The following is a 24,981-nucleotide window of genomic DNA, read 5'->3' as shown; positions in this document are numbered from 1 at the left end:
AATTCTGACTATTTTTCTTTTCTCCTGCCAGTTTTGAAAGTTTGAACCGTGTTCTTTTTATCACATTTGTCATTCCTTAGTAACGGAGCTCTGGCATTAAAAAATTGGCTGACAACTTTGTGGGTATGAGCCAAAACGAAGTTCAGTTTGCACCCTTTCTCCGATGCACCCAGCGTTGTTTGCAGCGAGAGGCACAAGTCTGAATTAGAAGGGCTGCAGTCTCATTCATTACAGCAATTGCTATCTTCTCACTTCTTCCAGGATTAAGCTTGTTTATTATCTTAGTGTAGGTGGACAGGAACTAATGAGGTGTATGCAACAGGAGTGTTGAGAGAGAAAGCACCATTTCTTCTCATGCTAGTCCTTCATCTTAAATAATTCAAAGGGGATAAATCTCCCAGAAATCAAGCAAAATCAGTGCTGCCTAAGACTTAGAGCGGTTCCAGGCTACCTTAAGTGTTATTTTATAGAAGCTTGAGACCAGCATTTTAAAGTTTGCTGGTTTTAAATACATTTAAGTGCACTTGCAAGCTTGTTTAGATCTATAAACTGAACGTATGCTTTGAGTGACATTGGGAGAACTGACTTTTGGGGAAGGAGCAGAGCTCAGAAATGGGATCTAATATAAAGTCTGCTGTGCATGGATTCTACCTTTTTCCATGGCCATCTGTATGGATTGCCTAAGGTATTTAGGGTATAAATTGAGTTTGGGCCAAAGTCCAAATGTGCCAAGTGCCCGAGCATGTTTTTCCCAGTTTTGTGCCAATATCATGTAATTATCAGACAAAACCAATGGTCCCAGGGTCTGGAAAGGGAGGTGAGATTTGTAGGAGCCATGCAGAGGTCAGCATGAGTATTGCCAGTTCTGAATTCTGCTGGGCTTTGATTTCTTGAGTTGAAGCTCCTGCTAATTTCAGGCTCTTTCGACTGAGCTCGTTGAAGGAAGTAGCTGCTGGTTTGGAATATTTACTGCCAGGCAGCTTGAGATTGACTTTTTTTCCTCCCCCAAAGGCAATGAATATTTGCTAGGCACTGAAGCTTTGAGTACCCATGATGAACATCCATGTGCTGGGTGCACAAATACAGAGCATTTCATCAGTGTGACACCAAACCTCTGTTCAACCTGAGTACCCATCTGTAGCACAGAGGGAATAAAAGCCATCCTTCTTTACGGGCTGCATAGCACCCATAAACCCCTGACAGCATGTACTTGGTGTGGCCCCACTCATGGAGTTGCAGGAGCATGAACGCATTTCTTCATCCATCCATTTTAGCCTGTCCATCTTACCCTTCCTGGGCTTCAGGTTTATGTCCAGGCTGTCATCTACCTCCTGTCTTTGGACAAGAGGAGAGACACGTCTCTTTATCCCATCCCTCACAGGGTACATGCCTGTAAGCAAAGGAAATGAGTTGCATATCTTCAAAGAAAAGAATAAATTGCTTTTTTTCTTTGAAATAGTCAGTAGAAGAGAATGAGCTACCTTGGGTTGAGCTGCTCACCAGGAGATGGGTCTAAAGGAACAATTTTTGATGGAATACCAGGGCTTCCTGTGGAGTTGAGTTGTTTGAAACACTTCTACACCTACCTATGCTTCTGATGGGGTCTCTGGTTTCCCGTATCCATTTGAGACCAGGTTGGTGTTTATTTTCCTTTTAAAAAGAAGAGCCGAAGCAGTATCATTGGCATGGGAGGCCATGTAAAAAGCTCCGTCATGACATCTACAGGCAACTGTTCTCTCCTCCTCTGAAACCATCCCGAGGTCCTTGTAGCCCTTCCCATCAAACAGAGCTGTTACAGGTCTTTGCTGCCTTTTACCCATTTCTACAAGCAAATGGGAGGCCTGAGAAAAATAACTCTGTGTATTCCAGCTTTGGTCCTTCCTTGCTGCTGTTCACTTTATGCAGTGAGGATGAAGAGTGGGGATTTTATAGGGTAATATTAACTCATGGTGTCAAGTTTAATTTTGTCTTACTTAAGGCCCTGCTATGCTGTTATATCAGGAATTGTGTGGCTATGTTTTATAAGATGCTTGTTCTTGAAGAGATTCAAACCAATTTGTGCTTCTTCATTCGTTGTTTGGCAGCAGGCCACTTGATGCCTTTTGAGAAGGCTCAGGTGTGGCCTCCTTGTCTGCAGGTAATGGTGGCAAGATTTGTGCCCACAGTTCACCACCTCTGCTGGTCTTGTTTCTAATCTGAAGCCCTCCTGCTCTAAAGACCGCAACTACACCTTCTCGGAGGTCTCAAATCTCAGATTATTCATTGTTAGGGCAATGCAGGAGCTGACAGCCACCTTTGGGAAGAGCTGTGAAGTCCCAGTCACTGAACTTCTAAACCATGTAGAGATCCCACCCTGATTTGTGTGAAAGAGCAAAGTGCTTCAGTCTTGGTTGACTAACATCATTTTTCCCTAAAGTGTGAACGAACTCGGCTTCTTCTGAGCAAAACAGAAAGGTTGCCATAATGTAATTATTCAGGATCTGTACTGATTACTTACAGCCCTTCTTGGACTCCCCCATGAATTAATAGTCTTCAAATGATGTGTCCAGTTTGTTCGGAAGAAACGTTTTAATTTTCGAATGCTTGTGATTTTTCCCTTCTGTAGGTGTTGGTATGATTAACAGCATAACTATATCACTGTTGGTTGTCTAACATGTAAGTAAGATTTTTGTGGGAGATGATTTTTTTTCCGACGTAATCTAATTCCCATTTAGAGGCAGGTGGAATTAAAGTCTGGCTTCTGGGTATCCAACTGCAGATGCACAATTAATTCAAAGAAGCCTCTGAATCTCTAGAGTTGAGATTTGCTGAATATACTTTTGGTGCCCAACTTGCACTAATTTCAACAAGAATTGAACCAAAGTTTGAATCCCAGAGGCAGCATTTATACATTTTAGTTTAAATCTTACGAAATTGCGTTGACACAGATCCCAAAACACAGGCATACAGCATATAGTTGAAAAAAGTCTAAATTTTTTAAAAAATGAAATAAAAATTCATGATTAACGAATAAAAATTCCTGATAAATTATTCAAGTCTTCTTGTAAATGTATTGACTCCGTAGCTGACATAGGATAATCTCAGGGTTGAGTTTTCTGCTTCTAGGGGGGAAAGCATCTGTAGTTTCTGTTGACCTGTCAAGGAACTTAAAAGCACATTTTTTTTTCTCTGTGGTCATTAGTAAAGATGCAAAGAGATGCTATAAATCATATCTGAGCCTACGTGGTAAGCAGCAAACAAGTGGTTACCCAAGCAGTGGCCAATTTTGAATGGGAAAGATGGAGATGATAAGCCACGCTGTTGTAAATCATGTCAGTGAGTGCAGTGGAGCAGCCCCTTCCCTTATTTTGGGGATGTAACTACATGATGTTCATGTGTTGCCCAAGCAACTAGGCAATAAACCAGCTTTTCTCCTGGTCTGGATTGCAATCATACCTGAAACTTCAGAGCTGATAAGCTCTCTCTAAAATATGCATGGGAAATCCATTGCAGCCTGCGGTGCTGAGCATTTCTTTTCTTCCCTCACCCTCTGCAGCAATCAAGGAGAAATACGTGGACTGGACGGAGTTTCTTATACACGATCTGACCGGCGCCCGGACTGCACCTGCAAATTTACTGGAAGGCGTATGTATTAGATTGCAGTTTCTATCTGATACCGTCTCGCGATGTGCATGCTGTGTTTGTGCTCGCCACGTGTAGGGCTGTGTGTTTGCAGCGTCTGTGTGCTGGCATCGGGCCTCATTCTGTGCTGGCCAAAAGTCAGGGGTGATGTTGCCTTGATTCTGCTGGCTCTGCTTCTGACTGAGTCATGGGGTAGTTTATTGGCCTTCAGACTGGAGGGTTGATCTCAGAAATTTGGGTACTTGTAAAAGTCTGGGTGGAGAAGGAAAATGTTGAGGGAGTCCGTAGGAAGGAGGACTTCAGTGCCTCATCAGCTCCACCAAACTTCACCAGGACACAGGTTGGAGAGAGGGTGTCAGTAGGTTGATGGAGAGCACTGCCAGGATGATAGGCATATGGAAATAGCTCGCTCAAGGATATTCCATCCATCTAAAATCAACAGTCAGATATAGTAGGGAAGTTGTGTGAGGTGACCTTGGTCATTGGTAGCTGGGAGAGAAGAAGGGGCTGTTCTTATGGGTGCACCCAGAGGTCAGGAGCCCAGCCTGTCCAGGGCATTTACAGGGAGCTTCAGCTTGTCTTGAGATACTTGACAAATATCTCATAGTTTCTGCTTGAAAGTGTGAGAGCAAGGCACCTTTTCCACTGGGACATGCCTTGCTCTTGTTTGGATGCTGCGTGGGCATTTGGAGAGCAGGCAGCCCGTCCTGCAGGGGATAATTCTCTCTACCCCTCTGTGTTTAGTCTGAGTGAAAGCAAACAAGTTGTTTAGCTTTGTGTAAGCACTCATGATGGCTTTTTGGAAGCAAGGGTGCCTCCAGGCACCATTTTTAATCATGTTGTCCCTGGTCACTGCCAATAGCCACAGCTGCATCTTTCTTCCATGCACCCATGCAGTACAAGTCATGTGCAAGGGAGAATTATTAGTGTATTGTCAGGGATTTCCCCCCCCCCCACCCTTCCCAATCTGTGAGCCTGACAGCCCTTGCACACCCGAGATAATGCACATCGTCAGGACTGCAGCATCCCTGTTCCTGGACCATTCCCAGGCAGCATATATGAAAAGTCAGTGGTAGCCTGCACCCATCCCTGGCATATGGGACAACGCCACTGCAAACCTCTCCATTCCCTTTCTGCAGGGAAAGTAGGCAGCCCAAGGCAGAAATGCAGAGAGAGAAAACAGTACTTTGGCTTGAAGCAGTTTCTAACCCTTTTCTGGTGTTTTATGCAATATACATCCTTGGTGCTGTCTGTGTCGTGGAATGTATGTTACCCCCTGTCGACAGATTTGCTGTTTGTGAGTGCTGCAGATTGTTCTTGTACTGTTAAATCAATATGCAGTGATACTTTTTTTTTTTTTTTTTTTTTTTTTTTTTTTTAACATGCTAGCTATGCATTTAGAGTTCTTGCATTGTGGTAAATGTTAATATTTCAAGCAAACCAATTATTAATCTTAACCATTGTGTTCTCAGGGGTAAGTGACAACCCAGTGGCTTAGAATATAGCACACAAATCAGAGAAGCAATAGATGCTTTTTAGTGGCCAGGGATTTATAATAACAAGCTAAATCAAGCTAAATCATTACACCACTGTTTGATATTAAAGAATGTTTTATTACAATGAAGCGGTTGAAGAGAAAAAAAACAACAACATTGAAGTTGATTTCTATTATATTATTATTTTTTGAGACTGCATTTTGCTATGAAATAATACTTGAAGATATTGTGTAGGAGCCTGTAGCTTATACAGTAGAGAAGTTGCTTAGAATGTAGATATATTATTTGAGAAATATCTATTAATCTCAGGTCTGGTTAAAACTGTACATGTGATAAAGTTTTAGTTAATTTTGGTATTTTTTTAACCAAATTCTTGTTCTGTTGCCTGCATTTTGGCTTAGGAGAGATGTAGTCAAATTTGGTTGCATTTCAAACTTTTGAATGTTTTAAAAATTCAATGAGAGAGCTTTTTGAAAAAATAAGGCTTTCTCCTCCTTTTCTTCTAGCCACCCCTATAAGGTACTATTTTGGGCTGACTCCGATTTACAGAATTAATATTTTTAAAAAAACCTGTCAAAGTATATATTGTTTAATTAAGTAGAAGTGGGAGAAATGCATACAGAAGCAAAAAGATTGCCCCATTTTTTCTTATATTGTGCCTGTGCTTAGCATCTCCTTTGAGGAGCAATACTTCCAACTCTTGGAGGGATTTTTTAAGTGCTGTTCTTAAAACCCTAGAAGTAAGAAATTGAATAAAAATTAGAACTTGCATTAAAAAAAATAAAAATAAATGAAAACAGAAGAAAAAAGCTCTAACAGACACATTAGTGGTGAAAAGCTTGGCAGCACAGAGATGCTCGCAATCACAAATGAGTGAGCCCCAAAGGTATTGTTCTGGAAAACGTCTCACAGTTTTTTAATGGCTGTGGTTGGCAGCTTTGCAGGTGTAACGTTAAGCACACGTGTAAACGGTTGAAAGATTGGGATCACAGGAAATACAGCATGTGAGAAAATGACCTCATTCATTGGCTTGACCCATGAAATCCTGTGTGGCTGGGCTGTGATCCCAAGGCCAATTGATGTGGTGGGAAACTGCTATTGGCTTTCATGAGCTTTGGAGTAACCACTCCAAAAGCTCATGGACTCCTGCATCCATCACAGTGGGAATAATTTGCTCTAAATGCCAGTAGGAGCAAGATATATATATATATTTGGTGGGAAAGATCAGCGTACAGAAGGGAATTTAAGTGTCATGCCCAAAGTAGTTGCCTTTTAGGTAAACACCGGTGTCCAATCCTGTGACTGGTTCTTACCAGCTGCAACTGATGAGAATTTGGTTTGAAATCCTCCGATATAACTGGGTTTTGAGTTGTTCAGGGTCATCCTAAGTGGATGTGCCTTATGAGCTGTTCCACCTTTTATTATTCTTTTTTTTTGTTGTTGTTGTTGATGATGTCAGTTGAGAAATTAGCACAACTGTTGTTTTCTGTTTTACTTCTGAATTTGCACTTGGAAGACATTGGGTAAAATAGAAGAAGAACAGACTGTTTGCTGATCGCTTGGATGATGGTGTGAAAAACAAAAATAATCTTCTGCTGTCATCTGTTTCCTTGAGAAGTCTTCAAATAAAGTTTAAAATAAGGAGTTTTGCTTCTATTCAAACAGCCTCTGCGAGGAAAAAACCCTGTAGACCTCATTACAGTTGATTCCTTAATAGAGCTGCAGGATTCCCAGAATCCCTTTCAGTACTGGATAGTTAGTGTGGTTGAAAATGTTGGAGGAAGATTACGCCTTCGCTATGTGGGATTGGAGGAGACTGAATCCTATGACCAGTGGTTGTTTTACTTGGATTGCAGACTTCGACCAGTCGGTTGGTGTCAAGAGAATAAATACAGAATGGACCCACCTGCAGGTAAAAAGCCTTCTCAAAATACTGTCTTATTTTGAGTTATTTATTGATGCTTTGAGATACCTGTGCAACCCATTTCTTTTTCTCCAGCATTCATGTTGCTTTGCCAGTAGTTTATAACTGGAACACAGATTACAGCCATCTGATTTGGGTTTAAAATGGGTCAGGTGCACTGTATTAAATGTATTGAATAAACTCAGTTTAATGTAGCTCACTCCTGAAATGAATCAGTGTGCATTAAGAGTAGCTTTGTGCACCAAGAGGCAGGTCTAATAGGGATGGCCCAAGGTTGTGCCTGATCATTGGATCCAACTCCTAGAAGTCTTCTACTCGCCAAATCAAGTTCTAGATGACATCTCTCAGCATTTGCTTTCCCTTCACCCAGAGACCCCTTGCCAGTCTGTGTTTCTATTGTCAAGTACATTTTTCTTGCGTAGCAGTGGATATCCATGGAATTTCCAAGTGCTGGAGAAAATGCTTTGAGGTCTTTATGGTCCCTTTAAAACAGATCTTTCATATTTTGCTGTAACATGGCTGTACAGCTGCCAAGTGAGTCCTGCCTTGTGTGTAACTAGCTCAGAAAGTGCAGTGGAATGGGGCTGGGTTTGTCTTCCTGTCTATGTTAATCTGCCCATCAAGGGGTTATGGGGTGTGTGTTGCTAGAAAGTAAGGAATTACTCCTTTGAGTAAGTGGTAGATGGCATCATTAATGTTTACAAGACCACAGGTTTTGTCCTGAATTTTCTCCAAAGGAGCAAAGTCTTTGCAAGTGTGGTGGACCAGGCTGAATATCAGGAGATTGCAGCTTGGAAAAGAAGGTCTTTAGAGTTCAGTTTAGTCCAAAGCAGTTTAGAAGGAGGGAGATAGGGACTGCAGTTAAGGGAGTGTAGGGTCAGAAGTCACAAATCCAAGCGCAAGTTCAAGGGACAGAGTCGGGCACATGCAGGCTAGGCCAGGAGGCTGGCCAAGAGTAGGCTGTGGCGTCAGCTGGAATCAGACTTGAAATACTGGGACTGGGTGCAGCAAAGGGAACAGGATCAAGCTGGTGGGGCAAGGAGTGCAAGGCTTTGGGTGTAGGGAAAAACTAAGGATCACTAAGGTTTAGCAAGTCTGTTAAGGCCTTGGGACCACAGCACAGCAGGGGCTCAGTGCTGTTTGCTGCCGACTGGAGAAATTCTTGCAGAGGCATTCATTGGCACAGTCTGGAGCTGGGATTGGATATGTGATTCCATCCGGGTTGTACCCCATTAAGGGTGGGGGAAGACTGGAACGGTGGCTTTTCTTCATAACAGTGTTGGTCAAAACTTTGTGAAAGCTTCTGGGAAATTGGGTTTCTCTCTACACAGGGCATGTGACTGAGTTGGTGTAGCTTGAGTTGGTCAAGATGGTTGACTAGAGTTCTTGTGGAGTTAGTGATCTGGTTAAACATGACAGTCTAGTCTGATGTATGTGTGGTCTGCTTTGGGGTACAAAATGTGCAGCCTATGTATTTTTTTGTAGGGCTGTGGCTTATACCTGGGGCCCCAAAGCTTCTTTGCCAAGTCTTGTGGAGCATGACCCACATTTGCTAGCTGTCTGCACTTCCACCTCTGCATTGGACTCCCCAGGATCACTATTCCCTTTGGGAGATGAAGTACTTTCTTGGTTAATGCGTAGCTTTTGGCACAGCAGACCTCCATGTTTTCCAATGTACTAGGGCAAATTGGCCAGGTCTGTGCTTCATTCTGCTTTTGCCTTAGATAAAGTTTTCCAATGGGTGTCTAATGGTGGAAGAAAGGTAGCTCTCCTTTGGACAGATATTTCTGATGTGGCTTTTCTCCATTGCACCTGATTCAGACTGGTTATCCTGATACTTGCAATTGTGCTGCTTAAAAATTTCTATGGATCTTGGGTCTAATTTGGGGTCTTGAATGCTTTTTGGAAGTGCTTGTGTTTTTCTTCAAAGATAGGTGGGAGCCAACGGTCCCCATCACTTCTAAATCAGATGTGAATGTTGGAAAGCATGAATATCACTCACTCTGTTATTTCACAGCAAATTTGTGTTACAGAGAAACACCTTTTCATTGATTGTCTCTGAACCCTCTTAGCCTGTGTAGGTTTGGTGAATCAATACAGAAATAGCTTCAACTATATGTGTGTTTCCTCTGTCTATTCCATTCTCCTTTTACTCTTCCTTTTATCCACTTGTGTTTCCTTTTCTATGTATTTTCCTTTTTTTCTGTCTTCCCAGTTGTTATCTCTAAACCTGTTATTGGTCTCTTTATTTGATGAAATTGTTTATGTTTTCTCTTCCCTCTCCTTGATTTAACTGTTTTTTAAATTTATTTCATGTCTTCATCGAGCATCATTTTCCTCTCCTTGGCATTTCTCTAGCCATTCACCTTTTAGTGAGCATTATTATTACTGAATTCAACACTCAAAATCTTCTCTCTGCCTTCCATTGACTTAAATAGGTAATTACACATCTCGGCGGTGTTTCACTGGCATTTGCTGAGATGAGACCCTTTGGGTTCAAACCTTTCAATTTTCTTATGAGTCCTGTCCCCCTGAAGACTTACCCCAAGGCTCTTTTTGACCCACCCTTGCCCTTCTGGGCTACCCAGTTATCAGGCTCCGTACTCGGGAGTAACCAGTCAGAAATGGGAATCTAATGGAGCTCTGGAGGCAGGAATGCTGACTGTTCCTCTTCTGACATAGTGTACAATATTGGCCATTTGACGTCCACATAACATCAACGTGTTCATAAAGTGTAACAGATGACTAAAGCTTATCATGAGACAGTTGTGGTGAGACAAGCAGACAGGTGAGCAGTAGTGAATTGTCAGGATAAGGTGCTGGGCAGCAGAAAACAATGGAGAAACTGAGGAATAAAGCTACTAAACCACAGTCTTGTCACAGGATGTGATTTCATAAGGATGCCAGACCAGGAGAGTGTGCCAGGGACATGCTCCTGTCTGCTTACCTCTTTCCTGACTTCTTTAGTAAACGGGGTTCAGACTAGAAAGACCTTTCGCATCACCATTGTGGACCTTCTAAGGAAAATAATTAGTTTGTGGTTAATATTTTGGTTATTTTATGTATCAGGGATTAGATTTGCTTGCCATCATGTAGGCCTTGAAATGATGCTTCAGCATGAGGCATTGCTTTCTGTTTATGACCAGTGGAGAGAAAGGGAGGCATATCAGAGATCAGACGAAATGACATCTTCATAAGCCTATGTTTCCACTCACAAGTTTGAGAGGAATGAGCACAAAGCTCATTGTCTAACTTTTGAACCTCTGAAGCCAGTTGAGATGTCTGCTTGATGGGTAACTGGAGCAGCCTTAGACCCTATATTAAAGCCACCATGCATCTCCTACGAAGAGATGCTGAGGGCACGCGACTCCTCCCAAAACAAGCTGTGGGCTCAGTTGCTATCAAGTGAGGATGATAAGCTGCAGATCACCTCTGCAGGTTGTTACAGTGCTTTACCCACCCCTGACTTGGATGCTGTGTATGCACCATTAGCTTTATTTCCCAATCTGTCTGGGCTGTGGTTTTACTGTAGATCCACCTCTGGTGCCTGACAGGTTGAGTTTCATTTTGTGCAGCAGTCTGAGGTCAGTCCTTCAAGATGCAGGGCATCCTTCTATAAAAGAAATTCTATGGATCCAAATGTCTACACCATTCTGGGTGGAGAGTTCTCTTTTTTGAGGTCATCCGTATCTAGTACCCACTTGCTGTACAAGAATGTGCAAGAGTCCTTAGGAAACAGCATCCTTGCTTCATCCCCCAGATGGGAACTCTCAGTGGCTCTGTATGTCCTGAAAGTCCTTTCTGACTGTGGCAAAGAGATCCTACCATATTTTTTCCTTCAGATGTATATCTGAATCCAAGGCAAGCCTCCTTGCTAGCTCGAATTGGCAGTGACCACTTGACACAGAGCCACCGATGGTCTTGCCCGAACTGTTTATGCAGAGAGGGATTGTCTCATTTTATGTTGCTTCCTATTTAAAGACAAATTGGCAGTCATTTTAATTGCTCTCTCCTTGTTAACCTAAATACAAATTGACACAGTACACTCTGCTCAATTACCTGCAACACTATCACTTAAACGAAATGCTTTATGCTCCTTTAACCGTGCGATTTAGTGTCCATAAACTTGCCAGCATAAGCTAACTGCCACTGTCTAATGAAACATGCACGTGATGGTGCTTGCTGGTTATTGAAACGATTGAGGTTGTCTTAATCTTTCAAAGCCTGTTGACACCAGAGAAGTTGCTGCTTGTTTTCTCTGATGTTGCGCATGAGAGAGTCACTCCAAAATGCCACTTCCTTCTTTCCCGTGCTTCACTGCCCCCATGGTGGAAAACGAAGGTCTGTTATCAGCTTGCTCTGTCTGGCGAGCATCCAGCTGGGTTTTCCAGAACTTGGATTTTTTGTTTGTTGAAGCTACAGGTTGAGGGAAAATCATAACTTATTATTTCCCTATCTGTCATAGGGAGAAATAAGGTGGGTCATCTCCCTCCCAGCATGTCAGCCCAATCAAGTCTCCTACAAATAAGGGAGAACTGGTGCAACAGGACTATAAAGTAATGAACAAATAGATAAAGAGCACATTTCTTAATACTTGTGATGGCTGCATGTGCTGTAAACAAAGACTTGAAAAGTATATTCCCATTAACAACCAAACAGTTGAGAAATTTAAAGTACAGCCACAAAAGGTTAACATTTCCCTTTAAGCGTGTTTAAATTCATATGCATATCCTTGATGTCTGTCTGAAGTAGCAAGGTTTGATATAGTGGAAGCATAAATACATCCACTTCCAGTGAGTGATTCTGCAAATCCTGTTTTGATAAGGTCTTAAATCTATTGAGATCAGAGCATAAAATTCTCTTGTACTGTCAGTGCTAGGTGGAAACAGTGCCTGCCAGTTCCTTTATATATATATGTATATCTTTTATTTCCTCCTTCAGAATTGTAAGATACAACAGTAAATCTTTGCTAGCCAGCAAATATATATGGTTAATAGATGTACAGAATTTAAATGCAAATTGGACCAAATTGAACTGTGCTGTGCGTGAAGCCAAACTGACAAAAGCAAAGCTTCACCCTATTCACTCTGTATCAAGGTTCAAGTTATTAATAAGTAAATGTTCATTTCCATTTTAATAATTGCTGCAATCTGTCTACCTATCTTGTCTCTTTAAGACCTTGATATGAATGTTCTGCAATAACTTGTTATGTGCGGGATAACAATATGTTTTCTAGGGCAGAAGTAAATCCAATATAATGTTCTTCATCATTGTATTGTTTCCTACATTGTTTCCTTTGATGATTCATAGGCATTTCACTGCACTGAACCATAAAGGGCTTGCTAATACAATGATTTAATAATATTAAACCTATTTAAGGAAACTCACTGAAGGCAATGTGAATTTGCACAAAGACGCTGCCTAAAAGTGTAATGATTAGAATTCATAAGTGTGTGTCTTTGAGTTGGTGTGAATCTCTGCTTTCAGTGTGGCACCAAGAAATGTGTCTATTTAGAGATCTAGCTGAAATGTTCCTCCCCCTCCAAAAAAAATATCGACACAAGAAAAAAAAAACCAAAAACCTGCACAAAAAAAATGACTTTTCCAACGAACAGAAGCATTGTTAAAGATATTTCTGGTTTTGTTCAAATATAGTTAATATTGGCTGAAAACGTGAGGGTCCTCAAACTGGAAAACATCAGGTATTTTGAGAATTGAAAATCAAAGGAGTTTTTTGTTATTTTCAAGTAATGAGACAGTATGGTTCTTGTTTCCTCAACAGAAAATAAAGGATATATATTTTCCTGGGTTTTACTCTAGGATATAAAACACAATCTTCCTCAAATGTGCCCCTGCTAGTTGCTGTTGCGTTCAATTTATCCACGCTGTACAGCTTGGGATATACACACTGCTCATTTCACTTGGTCTATCCATTTTTATGGCACAGGAACTGAAGTCTTTCAAAAATGTTTGATTCCCAAACAGTCACCTCTTGGTCTTGTGTTTTTTTTTGTTTGTTTGTCCATTTTTGTTGTTATCATTGCTTTAGATATCTATTCTCTGAAGACTGTATCTGAGTGGAAATGCGCTCTGGAAAAATCCCTTACTGATGCAGCGAATTTTCCTCTTCCAATGGAAGTATTCAAGGTAAAAGATGCACATTTTTCTTCAGTTATGTGAAGAATAAATAACATGTGGTGTTTAGCCATTTATGTTAAGCTTTGCAGGAAATGCTGTTGCTCTAATACAAAAGGTCACAAGTGATATGTTTGTATAAAATGAAGTTTGCTCTTGTGTGGACTCTCTGCCCTGACACCTGATTTCTTGCCATCTCTGTTTAATAGATGCTGGGGAGGGGGTGATCAGCATGGATTTCTCCAACATCCCTATTTCTCCAACATCTTTTTTTTTTTATTATTATTATTTTTTCAGACCTGAGTTTTCACAGCCCGTGACAGCATAGGACTATGATTATGAAAGTGGGCATAAACTAGCCAGCTTTCTCTGAGCCTTGCACCCAGATTTTCATCTGATTGCAAGCCACGATGCAGAGAAAGCTCCTTCAGGGACTTCAGTGGAAGTAGGAGATAATTTTCCTCCTGTGTCATTTTTCTTTCTCAGTCTGGTTTTTAATAGTTAAAGATGTACTTCAGCCCCGAGGCACCAGCTTTAATATCCCGTCCAAATCCACACTGCTGTTAATCATGACTGCTCCAGATAATCCTGATTTCTAGCTACTTTTTACTGGGCGCAGCCTTGCTGTGGTGTGATGGAGCTGCTGCGATGCTCCATCCCCCTGGTGCATCACAAAATCCCGGTGCTGCCTTTGCCCATTCTGTAGGATCTTGCTGGCAGCATCCCATGAGGACTTCAGGCTCCTTGTCCAGCAGAGAAACACTTGAGTGAATCCATGAATTTGGGAACACTTTGCTAATAGCTGAGGCAGTGGCTTATATGCTCGCTATGAGAAAACTCTGTGAGGCTGGGAGAAGTGGGGATGGTTTATGGGTTGGCTTTCAGCACCAATATGGGTTGAAATAGCCCCATGTTGTTAGGGGAATGGCATGTGGAATTTTGGTTCTCTGCTGCTTATTTCATACAGTGCTTGAACCCACGAACTATTAAAGCTTGAAATTTCAAGATCAAACATACGTTGTGTGGGGCAGGGATTAAATCACAATAGGGAATGCCTAATGTGTAAATTTTATCTGTCTATATGAGATAGTGAAGAATGTTTCTGATGAGGCTTATAAAGCATCTTTTTTTTTTTTTTTTTTTTTTTTTCCTGGTTTATAACTAACAGCTGTTTTGCTGCCTCTTCTCAGCATGCTAGACTTATACCCACTTATTTCAATTATTGCATGAGGGTCATAAATTTAAATTCAGAAGATTCCAGCGAACAAGCGGTATGGTTGGAGCTTGCAAGGGTGTTCCTCTTAGACAATGCAGTGCCTTGCAATTCTTGAATAGCCCAAGTGGAGAGATAATCTAGAGCCATGCATGACAAAAAGGCAGGAATAGGGCAATTCAGCTTCTTTAATTGTACTGTGAAAGCCCAGTACTAGGAGAGCTGAATTCAGTGTCTGGTGTTAGCTAAGTCTCTGATTCTGGTGATGGGGAGGCAGGAGGCTGAATAAATGGTTTGCCTGTGGGCATCGGTGTGTCCTCCACCTTTAGGGGGAGTTAACCCCATCTTGTGCCTGTTGACTATGGATTAAAATACGAGAGATGTCCATGCCTGTGAGCATGTCCTTCTCTAGTTATGGTTTAAACATGAGTTAAGGAAAGGCTTTATTAGGCTAAATGACAGTACTGTTGTCTAATCATGCAATATGAGCCAAAATTTGCAGGGAACCTTCAAGAAGAATCCCAGAAGATCCCAGCAAAATATGTTGAATCCAAAGCCCCTCTTTTTGTTTCTTCTCCAAACCAGCACAGAAATAATGTCTGTACATAGTGCTAGGGGACGCCGTGCTACTACAACTGTCATGTGTTAGATGAGATATAAAACACAGAGTTTGACAGCTGGCAACTGTTAAAGATCTTGGTCTTCTGGAAAGCTGAAAATGTTTACTTTGGCAGATATGGTAAACAGCCCACTGAGCAATTATATTCCACGTTTCCCTACAGAAATCCATCAGTGAGGAGAGCGTAAGTGTGTGCTTGCTGTACAGACATGAGCGGTCCCTAGGGTGAGCACGTGCACATCTTTTTTAGCTGGACTGCAACTTAAATTCCTGTTGTCAGTTGTGCTGGGTTTGGTTGTGGGCAGTGTCACTAGTGCACAGTCAAACTGGGCCCAGGTGGTGGTGCCAGATAAGCAGGTCTGCATTTGTGGTGGGAAAAGTGGCTCATTTTAGGGGTTTATTAGCCCATTGTTTTGGTGCCATGGGGTCGGATTCTGCCTGAGACCTTGTATGCCATTGATTTGAGGCTGAATTATCAATGCTGAGCAGCACAGCAGAGCTGGATTTGTGTGTGGTGGTCTTCAGCAGGTCTGAAAATCCCTTGTAAAAGTGCAGGCCCTGTCCCCTCCTAGCATCCAAGGAGAGGGCACCAGAACTTATGAGCTGGTTGCAAGCAGGATCTTCGTTCTTTTTGGTACTGTTTTACACTTGGCCATATGTTGAAAGCATTTGTAAAACGCTTTAGGATCCTATGAGAAGGAACGTGATGTTCAACTGCCAGAAAATGTCACTATTATATAGCTACTAAACATAGTGTTTTGCAAACTGCACCTCCTGGAGTAAGTTTTTTCTTCACAAAAGCTTTGTGCAATACATCCGCTGTTTTGTCATTCTGTTCTTTTTAGAAAACATGTTGATTCTTAAAGAAAACTACAGACTGGATTTTCAAGGGTGTTTGAATAGTTTAGGAGCAGAAATCCTTCCAAAAATCTGCAGCCTGGGGGAACGTGTCCTTTGCTGTTTCTGCTCTGGTTTCAGGGTGCTGTAGGGATCCCCATGCCTGGCTAAATGCCAGTTACAAACGAGTTGGGCTTCAAAGCTGAGAAAATGACCAAGGCTTTGGGTGTGAATAAAGGTGGGTGGACTGTCACTGAGGCCAGTTTCAAAGCTGTGTGACACCAGAGTTTGCTTCGGTGATGCCATGTTGGTGCTTTCTAAGGAGAGGCCTTGCAGCAGGAAGCCAGACTCCAACCACAGCACCTTTTAATCCTAATATTTACGAATAAAAGTGTTTTTTAGACTTAAATCCCTGTAATTTGGTTAAGATGAAGGCTGGATATAGATCATGGGGTTCAGTTTCGCAGGCAGAGTTGGATTAGTGTCCTGGGGACTCTGGCCTCCTGTGCCGCATCTGTGGGCCTGTACTGGGTCTGGCTGGGATGTTACCTTTCCCTGCAGCAGCCCATACAGTGCTGCGCTCTGCACTTGTAGCTAGAACAGCAGTGGTATCACACCGGTGTTGTGTCTGCTGCTGAGAAGTGCTGGCACAGCATCAGGACTCCCTCTGACCCTCCTAGGGGGTGGGCAAAAAGTGAGAAAGAAACATCAGCAGGGCAGCTGACCTAAACCAACCAAAGGGATATTCCATACCATATGATGTCACACTCAGCAATAAAAGGTGGAAAAAGGAAGAAGAGGGGAGGGGTGGGCTCTCGTTGCGAAAACGTCTGTCCTCCTCCCAAACACAGGCTACGTGCGTTGAGGCCCTGCTTCAAGGACGTGGTCAAGCATCACTCATTTGTGGGAATTAGAGAGTAATTTCTTTCCTCTGCACTTCCACACAGCCTTTACTTGTTTTGTTTTGTTACTCCCTTTCCCCCTCCCTCTTCCCCTTTCCCTTTTTTCCCTTTAGTTGAATTGTTTAATTAATAATAATATTTCCTTAATAATATTTTTTCTCTTTAATTAAATTATCCTTATCACAGCCTGTGAGTTGTTCTTTCCTTTACTTCTTCCCCTCCTCATCTGAGGAGGGGGAGTGAGAGAGCGGTTGTGGTGTTCAGCTGCCTAGCACGGTGAAACCACCACAGGGCCCTGTGCAGGTTTGGATCCCTGAGTGTCTCTCAGCTCACCCAGACACCTCTGTATGGGCAGCTAAATCCTGCCCAGGAACTGGGATACCCGTCACTTCTCCATGGATATTGCATACGGGCATCCTATTCACAATCCCCTGGCATAAAGTGGTTCTTGTTGGCTAGGTTGGATGGAGCCACAACCCTAACCCGGGCTCAGCTGCTTGAAGAGTACAGATGCTTAGGATAGAGAAGGGTTACCTAAGGTGCCGATTCCTGGTTTATAGCTTTTGGTCTCATTCCTCATGTCTCCACCCTTCTGGTCCTCCATTACCAAAGTTGTATTGGGATGGCTTTTTTTTTTTTTTTTTTTTTTTTCCCCACTTGAAATATTCTCTCTGGCAAACAACACCTGTTATTCTACACCGTACCAAGCCCAGTGTGACCCTATTTCTAACTGGAGCATTTGGGTGGTTTTTGTGATCAGTAATGGCATTAATTAATACTAAAAACAAACAAACAAAAAATAAGCATAAACATAAAAATAGAAATAAAAGGATGGAAGGAGTCAGCTGGGACAATTCTCTCCTATGGAGAATGATGAAGGGGGAGCACCCATCACCAGGCTGGGTGGTTCTTGTTCCATGTTCAAAAGTACAAGGAGAAGTATTAAACAGGACAACTTCTCCTCCTCCCAGATCCTCCCAGATATGTTTGTTTGTTTGTTAGTTTTCCATCAGCTGAATCACACATTTTTGGTATTACGTATGAGATTAAGATGGACTATTTCTTCAAGATTATGACTTTTTTTTTTTTTTTAAAGAACAACATCTCTCAAAAAATAATTTGTCAGTTTTATGGTGTTTTATTCTATTATTTGGTCTTACAGAGAAGTTTCAGTGCAAGGAAGAGATACTCAGGGGCTACTTTTCTGCCCTTGACTATCTGTCCCAGACAATCCTGACTTGAGTGGATGAATGGACTTGAAGCCCAGCTGAGTTTTTCTGTCTTCAGCCCCCATAATGGGTGGGCACATGCTGATGCAGCAGGTTAAAGCAGCCGTGCTTTTGGTTTCATGTGGAAGCCAAATTCAAGCATTAGCAATCCCCAGCCCCTTCATGCACCGATGGCTTGGCTGGCCTTCATGGTGCACGCTGTGCTTTAATAACCCGCAAGTTGCCGTGTAGTTTGCAGACTGCCAAATTATTTATACTCCATCTGTTCTTCCTCATCCATAGCAGTCGTCAGCCCTTCTCCCTGGCTGCGTTTTGCCTGGCTGGGTGACATGCATGGCCTCCTATCCCCTTGGTTGTGCCTCCGTCTTTTGACCCACTCCTGTCTCAGCTCATTAAATCCATTTATCTTTGTAAGACCTAATGACCATCATTAAGAGTATCCCCCAAAGGTCCTTACAAACTGCTTTCCTGGCCCATGGGAGCAAGGATGTCTCCAATACCAAAGATGCCACTCAGGTGAGATGGAGTCTGGAGGAAAGGTTTGATGGGGAAAAGTCTTAACTTCTCTGCATCTCCGTCCCGATGGTGGTCTGTTCAAGGAAGCAGGTAGGGAGAGCATTCCAAGGAGATGAACGAAGTCAAGCCCTGTCTGAGATGCCAGGCCCTGCCTTCTGAGATGCCCCAAGGGTCTCTTTGGCAGCACTATATGAAAGTCAGGATGGGAAGAGAAGTGCTGGAGGGAGTTCAGGCAAAGCAGATGGGTTGAGTAGGAACCAGGTCCGTCAATCTGCTGCCTTCTTTGTCCTCCTAGCTGCACGTTCAGCATGTATGGTTTTCTTTCTCCATTACATACCAGAGGTCTCTCAGGATGGTTAGAGGTTAGCAAAAGCCTGATCTGTTTTACTTACTGCATCCAAGTTCAGTGTGGAGGAGTTCATTCATGAAGACCTGACCTCTGCCTCCCATGTCCTTGGCCATGGCAGTGTTTGCCACTGAGAAGATCCAATGTGCACCTGCAATGAGTCTGCTCTTGTGCAGGGGGTGGGTGTACCCAAAAGTTATCCATCTGCAGGTGGATGATTTTTCCCAGAGAAAACAAAAGTCAGCTCTGTCCCAAAGCTGTTTTGCGAGAAGGGTGCAATCCACAGTGTGCATTGAATTTGTTCTGATCCTCTCTTCTGACAAATTCCCACTGATGTCTCAATAGCAATTACTGCTGTGATGTTTCTGAGGGCAGACTCCATCCAAGTGAGTGCCTGTGAGGACTCAGCCCCTCTTACTTAGAGGTGTGAAAAGAGGCAGTGATGGTTTCATTTTGAGCATGCAGGTCAGTGTTCCCACCTGTGAGATGGGAGCCATGCATATGACTCTAAGATTCACTAGCAAGCACCAGAAATGGTGTGGCGATGCTGAATGCAGTAATTCTGCTGTAAGACTTTTGAAAAAAATGAAAAAGTGGATGCCTATCTGTCTCTTTTACCTCTGCCACCCGTGCTTCCACCGCCCAGGCAAATCAAAGCACGCGCTGTGTAGGAGGGGATCTTTGCCCTAATGCCATCTGCAGCAGGCCGAGCCATACGGAGAAGGTGTATTTGGATTTAGCCTGGCTACTCTGCAACGTTGCTGTTTCTATGGTAACTATTTTTATTCAAAAAGAGAAGCTTAAAATCTGTAGGGCTAAATTCGATCCAAGGCAGAAGCATCTGCGGTTTTTAAGGGGCTATTCGGTGCGGGTGGTAGTGGCTGCCACGCTCAGGGTCACAGAGCCTCCAAATCCTCCTTCCCAGCACCTTTTCCTCTTCATCCCACCCCACATCTCTCCAGGCTGGTCTTCCCACCACTGGGCTCGTCCAAACGAGGGACGATTTGCTCCTGTTGTGTCTTACTGGGGGATCTCTGTGTCCCGCAGAGAGCGTGTCTTCGGGGAAAATTGCTCCGTGTTTAGCGAAGGATGTTGATGAATCGCAAACAAGACTGAGTCATCTGCAAATAATGCAAAGGGTTGAAGTTGGGAGGGTTTCTTTATTTACATATATATTTTTGCTCAATTAAAAAACAAATGCCAGATTCCTGTAGAGGCAGTTTAACCACTGCTATTGCTGTGCGTGTGACTGGTTACCACACATGAGCTTTGTGATTAAAATTAGGCCATTAGAAGCAGCCAGTATCTGAGAGAATTAGGGAAAACACTGGGGGAAGCGATTTCAAAACAAAAGCTGAAATAAATAATATGTTTCCAGTCATACCAGATGGAGCCTGCCTCTTCTTTGTCCTTAGTAGGGGAAAGCAGGAGAGAGGTGATTGAAGGGAATACAATTTCACACTGTTGCATCTGGTGAGGATGAAAGGAGGCTCAGGTTAATCATATATACATTGCTTACTGTTTCTGATCAGCCTCTCAACTTTGCAACTTTTCAGCAGGCAGACTTAGTTCTGAGTTCTTAGAATTGGTGTGAACGTGACTGTCCTGGACTAAAAGAACCCTGCGTTTTTGGGGTATTTGAAAATCAGCCTTTTCCCCTTATCTGTACACTGTGTAAGCTGTTGGTTTTAAAATGAGATGACTCCAGTGTTTTATGTTGAGGAGAATGGACTAAGAACGAGCATTTCAGAACCAGAAGGAGATGCCTTTCTTTGGGTTTGTGGACACAGCTAGCAGAACTGGCCCATAGCACAGCTTCCCTAAATGTCACGGGCAGAAGCAGCTTAGCCAAGGCCCACTGCTCTCTGCTTTGCCCAGTGGAGCGTAAAAACACCTGAGCTCCAGTATTTTATGACCAGAATACTGCTGTGATGTGGACAAACTTTACTTATGCTTGAATGACAGTTGTGTAGTAGAAATACTCAGAAGCCAGATTTAGCAAGGTATTTAGGCACCAGAAAGGGCAAATAGCTATGATGATTTTGCAGTATATCTTTTTGAGTTCAAGACCAATGCTTAGAGGAAGTCAGTGAATTTTCTTTAGGACCTAAGCACATCACCCACATGGGTGCATCCCTAAAGCCTGCTCAAATCCTTGAGTCTTAATACTTCTCTAAATCTGTCTGTAGGCATCTTTTGGAATGACATTTAGGCTCCCAAGTCACCCTGACCTTTCTGAAACCTGCACTGGTAGTGTCTCATTAGCTATGGAGGGGGAAATCAGGCAGTTCTCTCAGCACCTCAAGAAGAGGCTTGGGAATTAGGAGCCAGGTTCTTCTCCCAACCCAGTTGCTGACTTCTTGTTTGACCTTCAGCCGTTCCAGCATTCAGCCTTGCAGCTGGATGACAGGAGGCAATGCTTGTTGCACTGAGCTGTTGCAAAGATGTTTTTGTGGAAAGGCTGCAGAAAAACATACTGCAAGAAGATGCAGATAATGATGCAGATGAGTGTCGAAGTAAGGCTGACTTTCAGGTGGCCTGGAGAGTTGCAAATTTTGCAAGTGCACGCTGCTCTCAAATGGCAAGAGTGGGGCTGAACTGAATTGCTTCCTGGGCTTTGCAGTGAGAGCTGTGACAGCCCTGGCTTTGCCGATGGGTCTGGGCTGTAACTGACAGACATTCGTTCATTCAGTGGAGGGTTCTGCAATTTTCCATTCATTGCCTGTAAGCGCCATTGTGGGCTGTAATCCATCATGTTAGAGATGGTGACCCTTTGAATGAGCAACTGTGGTGCTCGTTCCACCTTAATTCATTGTACTTTCTGTGGTGTGATTTTCACTTTGCTGTAGGGGATTTCTCAGCATTATTGTGGCTTGTCGGGCTAGATTTCTTGACTGCTTACCAGCAGTGAGGGCTGGAAGGTTATTTCTATTGCCTGTTAGACGGGCTAGCTGCTTGTGTAAGTCTGCGTGTCAGTGGGGCTGTTTCTGGGAAGCATTGCCTGCCAGCAGGAGTAGAGGTTCATCATGCATGGGGCTACAAAATGCTCCAACTGACCTATTCGACTCCATTGCAAAGCAAACTGAAACTTGCTTGAAGTAGTTGCTAGAAATTAATGGCTGGTGACATCATCATAGGTGGTTTTGAATGCCATGGACAGTTGTAAAGGGTTGGTTTCTGCCACCCAGAAACATTTCAGGCATTGCTTTTGCTCTGCTGCAGGGTCTGGGGGGGAGCCAGGGGAAGGTCTCACCCCTTTGGTCCTCTTCTTGCAGCTGCTTTTATTTAACAGGCGTCTTCCCTGTCAGTGTGAATAATGGGAAGCGAATGCAGTTCATTATCCACTGTATCACTTTGAGTCTAATACTAATTAAAAGCTTTGCCTTCACTTCTGTAAAACCTATTCTTAGAAATTATGTAAATTAATTGGAGTTTTGAAGAGGAGCATATGCCAAATCCTAAGTAATTCCCTGCTGGCTGAGACAACTCCAGCACTGGAGTTGGAGAATGGCATTGGGATCTTTTTTTCTTTTTTGTGGCTGCAAAAATCTAAGGCTCTTTTGGTAAATTTTGATGCTTCTCTTTTACAAATATGTGAAAGAGATCAAATATCTAGACCCTGACCATTTGCCAGAGAGGTACAATAGAGAGGTTTTTTCTCCATGAAAGCTTTTCCATCTCAAAAATGACATTTAACACAGACAAGCTTTTTGCTTCCACAGCCCTTCTCCAAACAAATGTACGTTCCTGCTTCAAAGAGAAGTTTCTGCCTTAAAAAGGAGATGTACCTAAGATCCCACGAGTTCCCCTTGGGAGTTTATTCTTGCTATTAATTTAATGGGAAAGATGTTTACATGCCCCACTGAATGAGAAGGGAGATTTGATCCTAAGATACATAGCACATGGACAAAAGGGGATGTGCTTTTAAAGTAAAACAAATAGCTTTACATGTTATTAACTTCATGATTTTTCCTACTTAATTATTCTTCCCCTTTGAAAAAGGCCAGAGTAAAAAAAGAAGGAGCAGAACCAAAGAAACTGATTCAAATACAAACGAGAAGTAATATGGTCTTAAGTATTTTGGTCCCAATCAACAAATCACTTACAAAGTTGATGAAACTACTTGCATGTTTAAAGATAAACATGATTAAGTACTTTGGTAGATCTGGGCTTATTATGTAGTGAAGCCGGATGTGAGCGTGAATTGAATCCTGTATCTTTTGATGGGAAGATGCTGCGGTGTAAGCTTGCTTCCAGATGCACGTTTTGCACAGTTGCCTTATCTTTACAACCTCACCCCAAGGATTAAGAGGTGCTGGGTGTGGATCCTTGTGTAGGGAAGGGGTCATCCCTCCAGTCCAGGTGCTTTCTGCCTCTAGAGATTTGAAGTTCACTGCCAGTGAGGTCTGATTTTTGCAGCCATCATCTTTTCCCAGCTGAAGTATTTTTGGTAGTGAAGATGGCAATTTCGATAACCTGTCCGACTGATGCATCCCTTGAACTGTGCAACGTCTATATACAAGGAGCCAAATTCTCTTCCCTGAATCAGCCTTTTATTCAGCAAAACGTTCACATTGTAAAACTGCCAGAAATGGGTCTCCTGGCTTGCTGGGACTTCAGTGACGTGGAAGTAACTGCCAGCAATTGCAAGTACAGCTGATGCTATGCTGCAGGACACCCAAACTCCTACACATCTGCTCCTTCCTCAGCCATTAGTCCATCATGGTGCTTTGGACCATTATTGCTAAATCTTCCTCAGTTTCCCCATCGGTACATACTTCCCCTGCTGTGAAGCTGAAGTCATTACAATACTTTTTATTTGACTGCTTTTTGGTTCTCGCATAAAAGGCACTATAACATTGCAAAGCTAGGTAAGATGAAAACAACAATTCCTTTAGCCTTAGCAGGATCTTGTAAAACCCCTTATCTCTAACGGCACCGGGAATGTACGATCCCAAAATAGAAGTTGTTAAGTCTGCAAGCGAGGACAATTCTTGGGAAGGAAAGAACAACGACATACAACTTCAGATCAATAGAAAATCATTTTAGAACAAGAGTACAACATGTAGCAATGAAGGTAGATGGGAATGACATTGCTAAGCACTTTATTAGGTAGCTTTCTGCATGTATTTTTGAGTTCAGTGTGTGTGCATGTTTTAAATGTAGTTTAAACAGTTTCACCTTTTTTGTATGTGTTGGCTGATACACAGATTGTTAAGAAATACTCTAGGACACTTTTATTAAATGAACACAAAATGCGATCATTACTTTGGAATTAGGATGCCACCGTATATGCCTATTGGGCAGGGGTCATGAGTGACAGAGTAATTTGATAGATGTAACACTAAACTGGTGGCAAATCAGGGAGTCGAACCTGAGTTGTTCCTGGGCTTTGGGACTGCATCCTGCTGATGCCCCAAAGCTGTTGTGTGCAGCCTTCGGGCCCCAGACAGGTTTGATCCCAGTTGAAGGTGTCATGATGGGCATGTACCTGAACACAGTTGTGTGCTTTCCCACCACCATGTTCTCTCATTGGCCACCTTTTGGGTCCAAGTTCAGTGTCTGCACTTTATTCTATCTTCAGTCTGGTTGGAGAAATGACCTTTCCTCTTATGGTACATGGAAACCAGCACAGGTCTGTATTTGGTGCCCTGCAGGAGCCAGGCATCCACCAGGGTGAATTAGGGCCGTCTCGGGCTGCTTCCACCCATAGGAGGACCAGGAGTACCTGGTTGGAGCTGGGGGGGCAGGTAATCTGGTAATCAGCTGAGTAACAAAATCCACACGGAGACATTTCAAACAGATTTCAAAAAGCATTGACCCCTTCTTGGTGGATGGTGCTGACACACCACCTGTTCCTCCTCCCCAGGACCATGCTGATTTGCGAAGCCACTTCTTCACCGTGGGGATGAAGTTGGAGGCGGTGAATATGAGGGAGCCATTTCATATCTGTCCTGCATCAGTGACCAAGGTGAGCTCCCAGAAAGGAGGGCTGGGAAGAGCCTGACTGCGAATGTTACTACTGATTTCCACTGTATTTAGAAAACCTCATAAGTGTTTTTTTTTATTTCCTGGAGAACACATTAAGAAGCATGTTTAAAAGTCATCTGTGAATGTTTTCCTTCTTCGTGAATTGTTTCTGT

At 42.9% G+C, this 24,981-nt stretch overlaps 1 protein-coding gene across 1 annotated transcript in view; it reads left to right on the top strand.

Annotated features, from left to right (window-relative positions):
• Nucleotides 1-24,981, top strand: part of SFMBT2 (Scm like with four mbt domains 2) — a 113,135-nt gene that overhangs the window by 47,004 nt on the left and 41,150 nt on the right. Inside the window, exons 5-8 of the mRNA XM_035335241.1 lie at nucleotides 3,536-3,624; nucleotides 6,783-7,029; nucleotides 13,091-13,188; nucleotides 24,708-24,809. Of these exons, the coding sequence (XP_035191132.1) occupies nucleotides 3,536-3,624; nucleotides 6,783-7,029; nucleotides 13,091-13,188; nucleotides 24,708-24,809 (536 nt within the window). The remainder of the gene's footprint in view (nucleotides 1-3,535; nucleotides 3,625-6,782; nucleotides 7,030-13,090; nucleotides 13,189-24,707; nucleotides 24,810-24,981) is intronic.

Source organism: Oxyura jamaicensis, chromosome 1 (genome assembly GCF_011077185.1).
Source record: "Oxyura jamaicensis isolate SHBP4307 breed ruddy duck chromosome 1, BPBGC_Ojam_1.0, whole genome shotgun sequence".
Classification (NCBI taxonomy): domain Eukaryota; kingdom Metazoa; phylum Chordata; class Aves; order Anseriformes; family Anatidae; genus Oxyura; species Oxyura jamaicensis.
The sequence above is the reverse complement of the archived record's forward strand: the minus strand, read 5'-3'. Positions and strand labels throughout refer to the sequence as shown.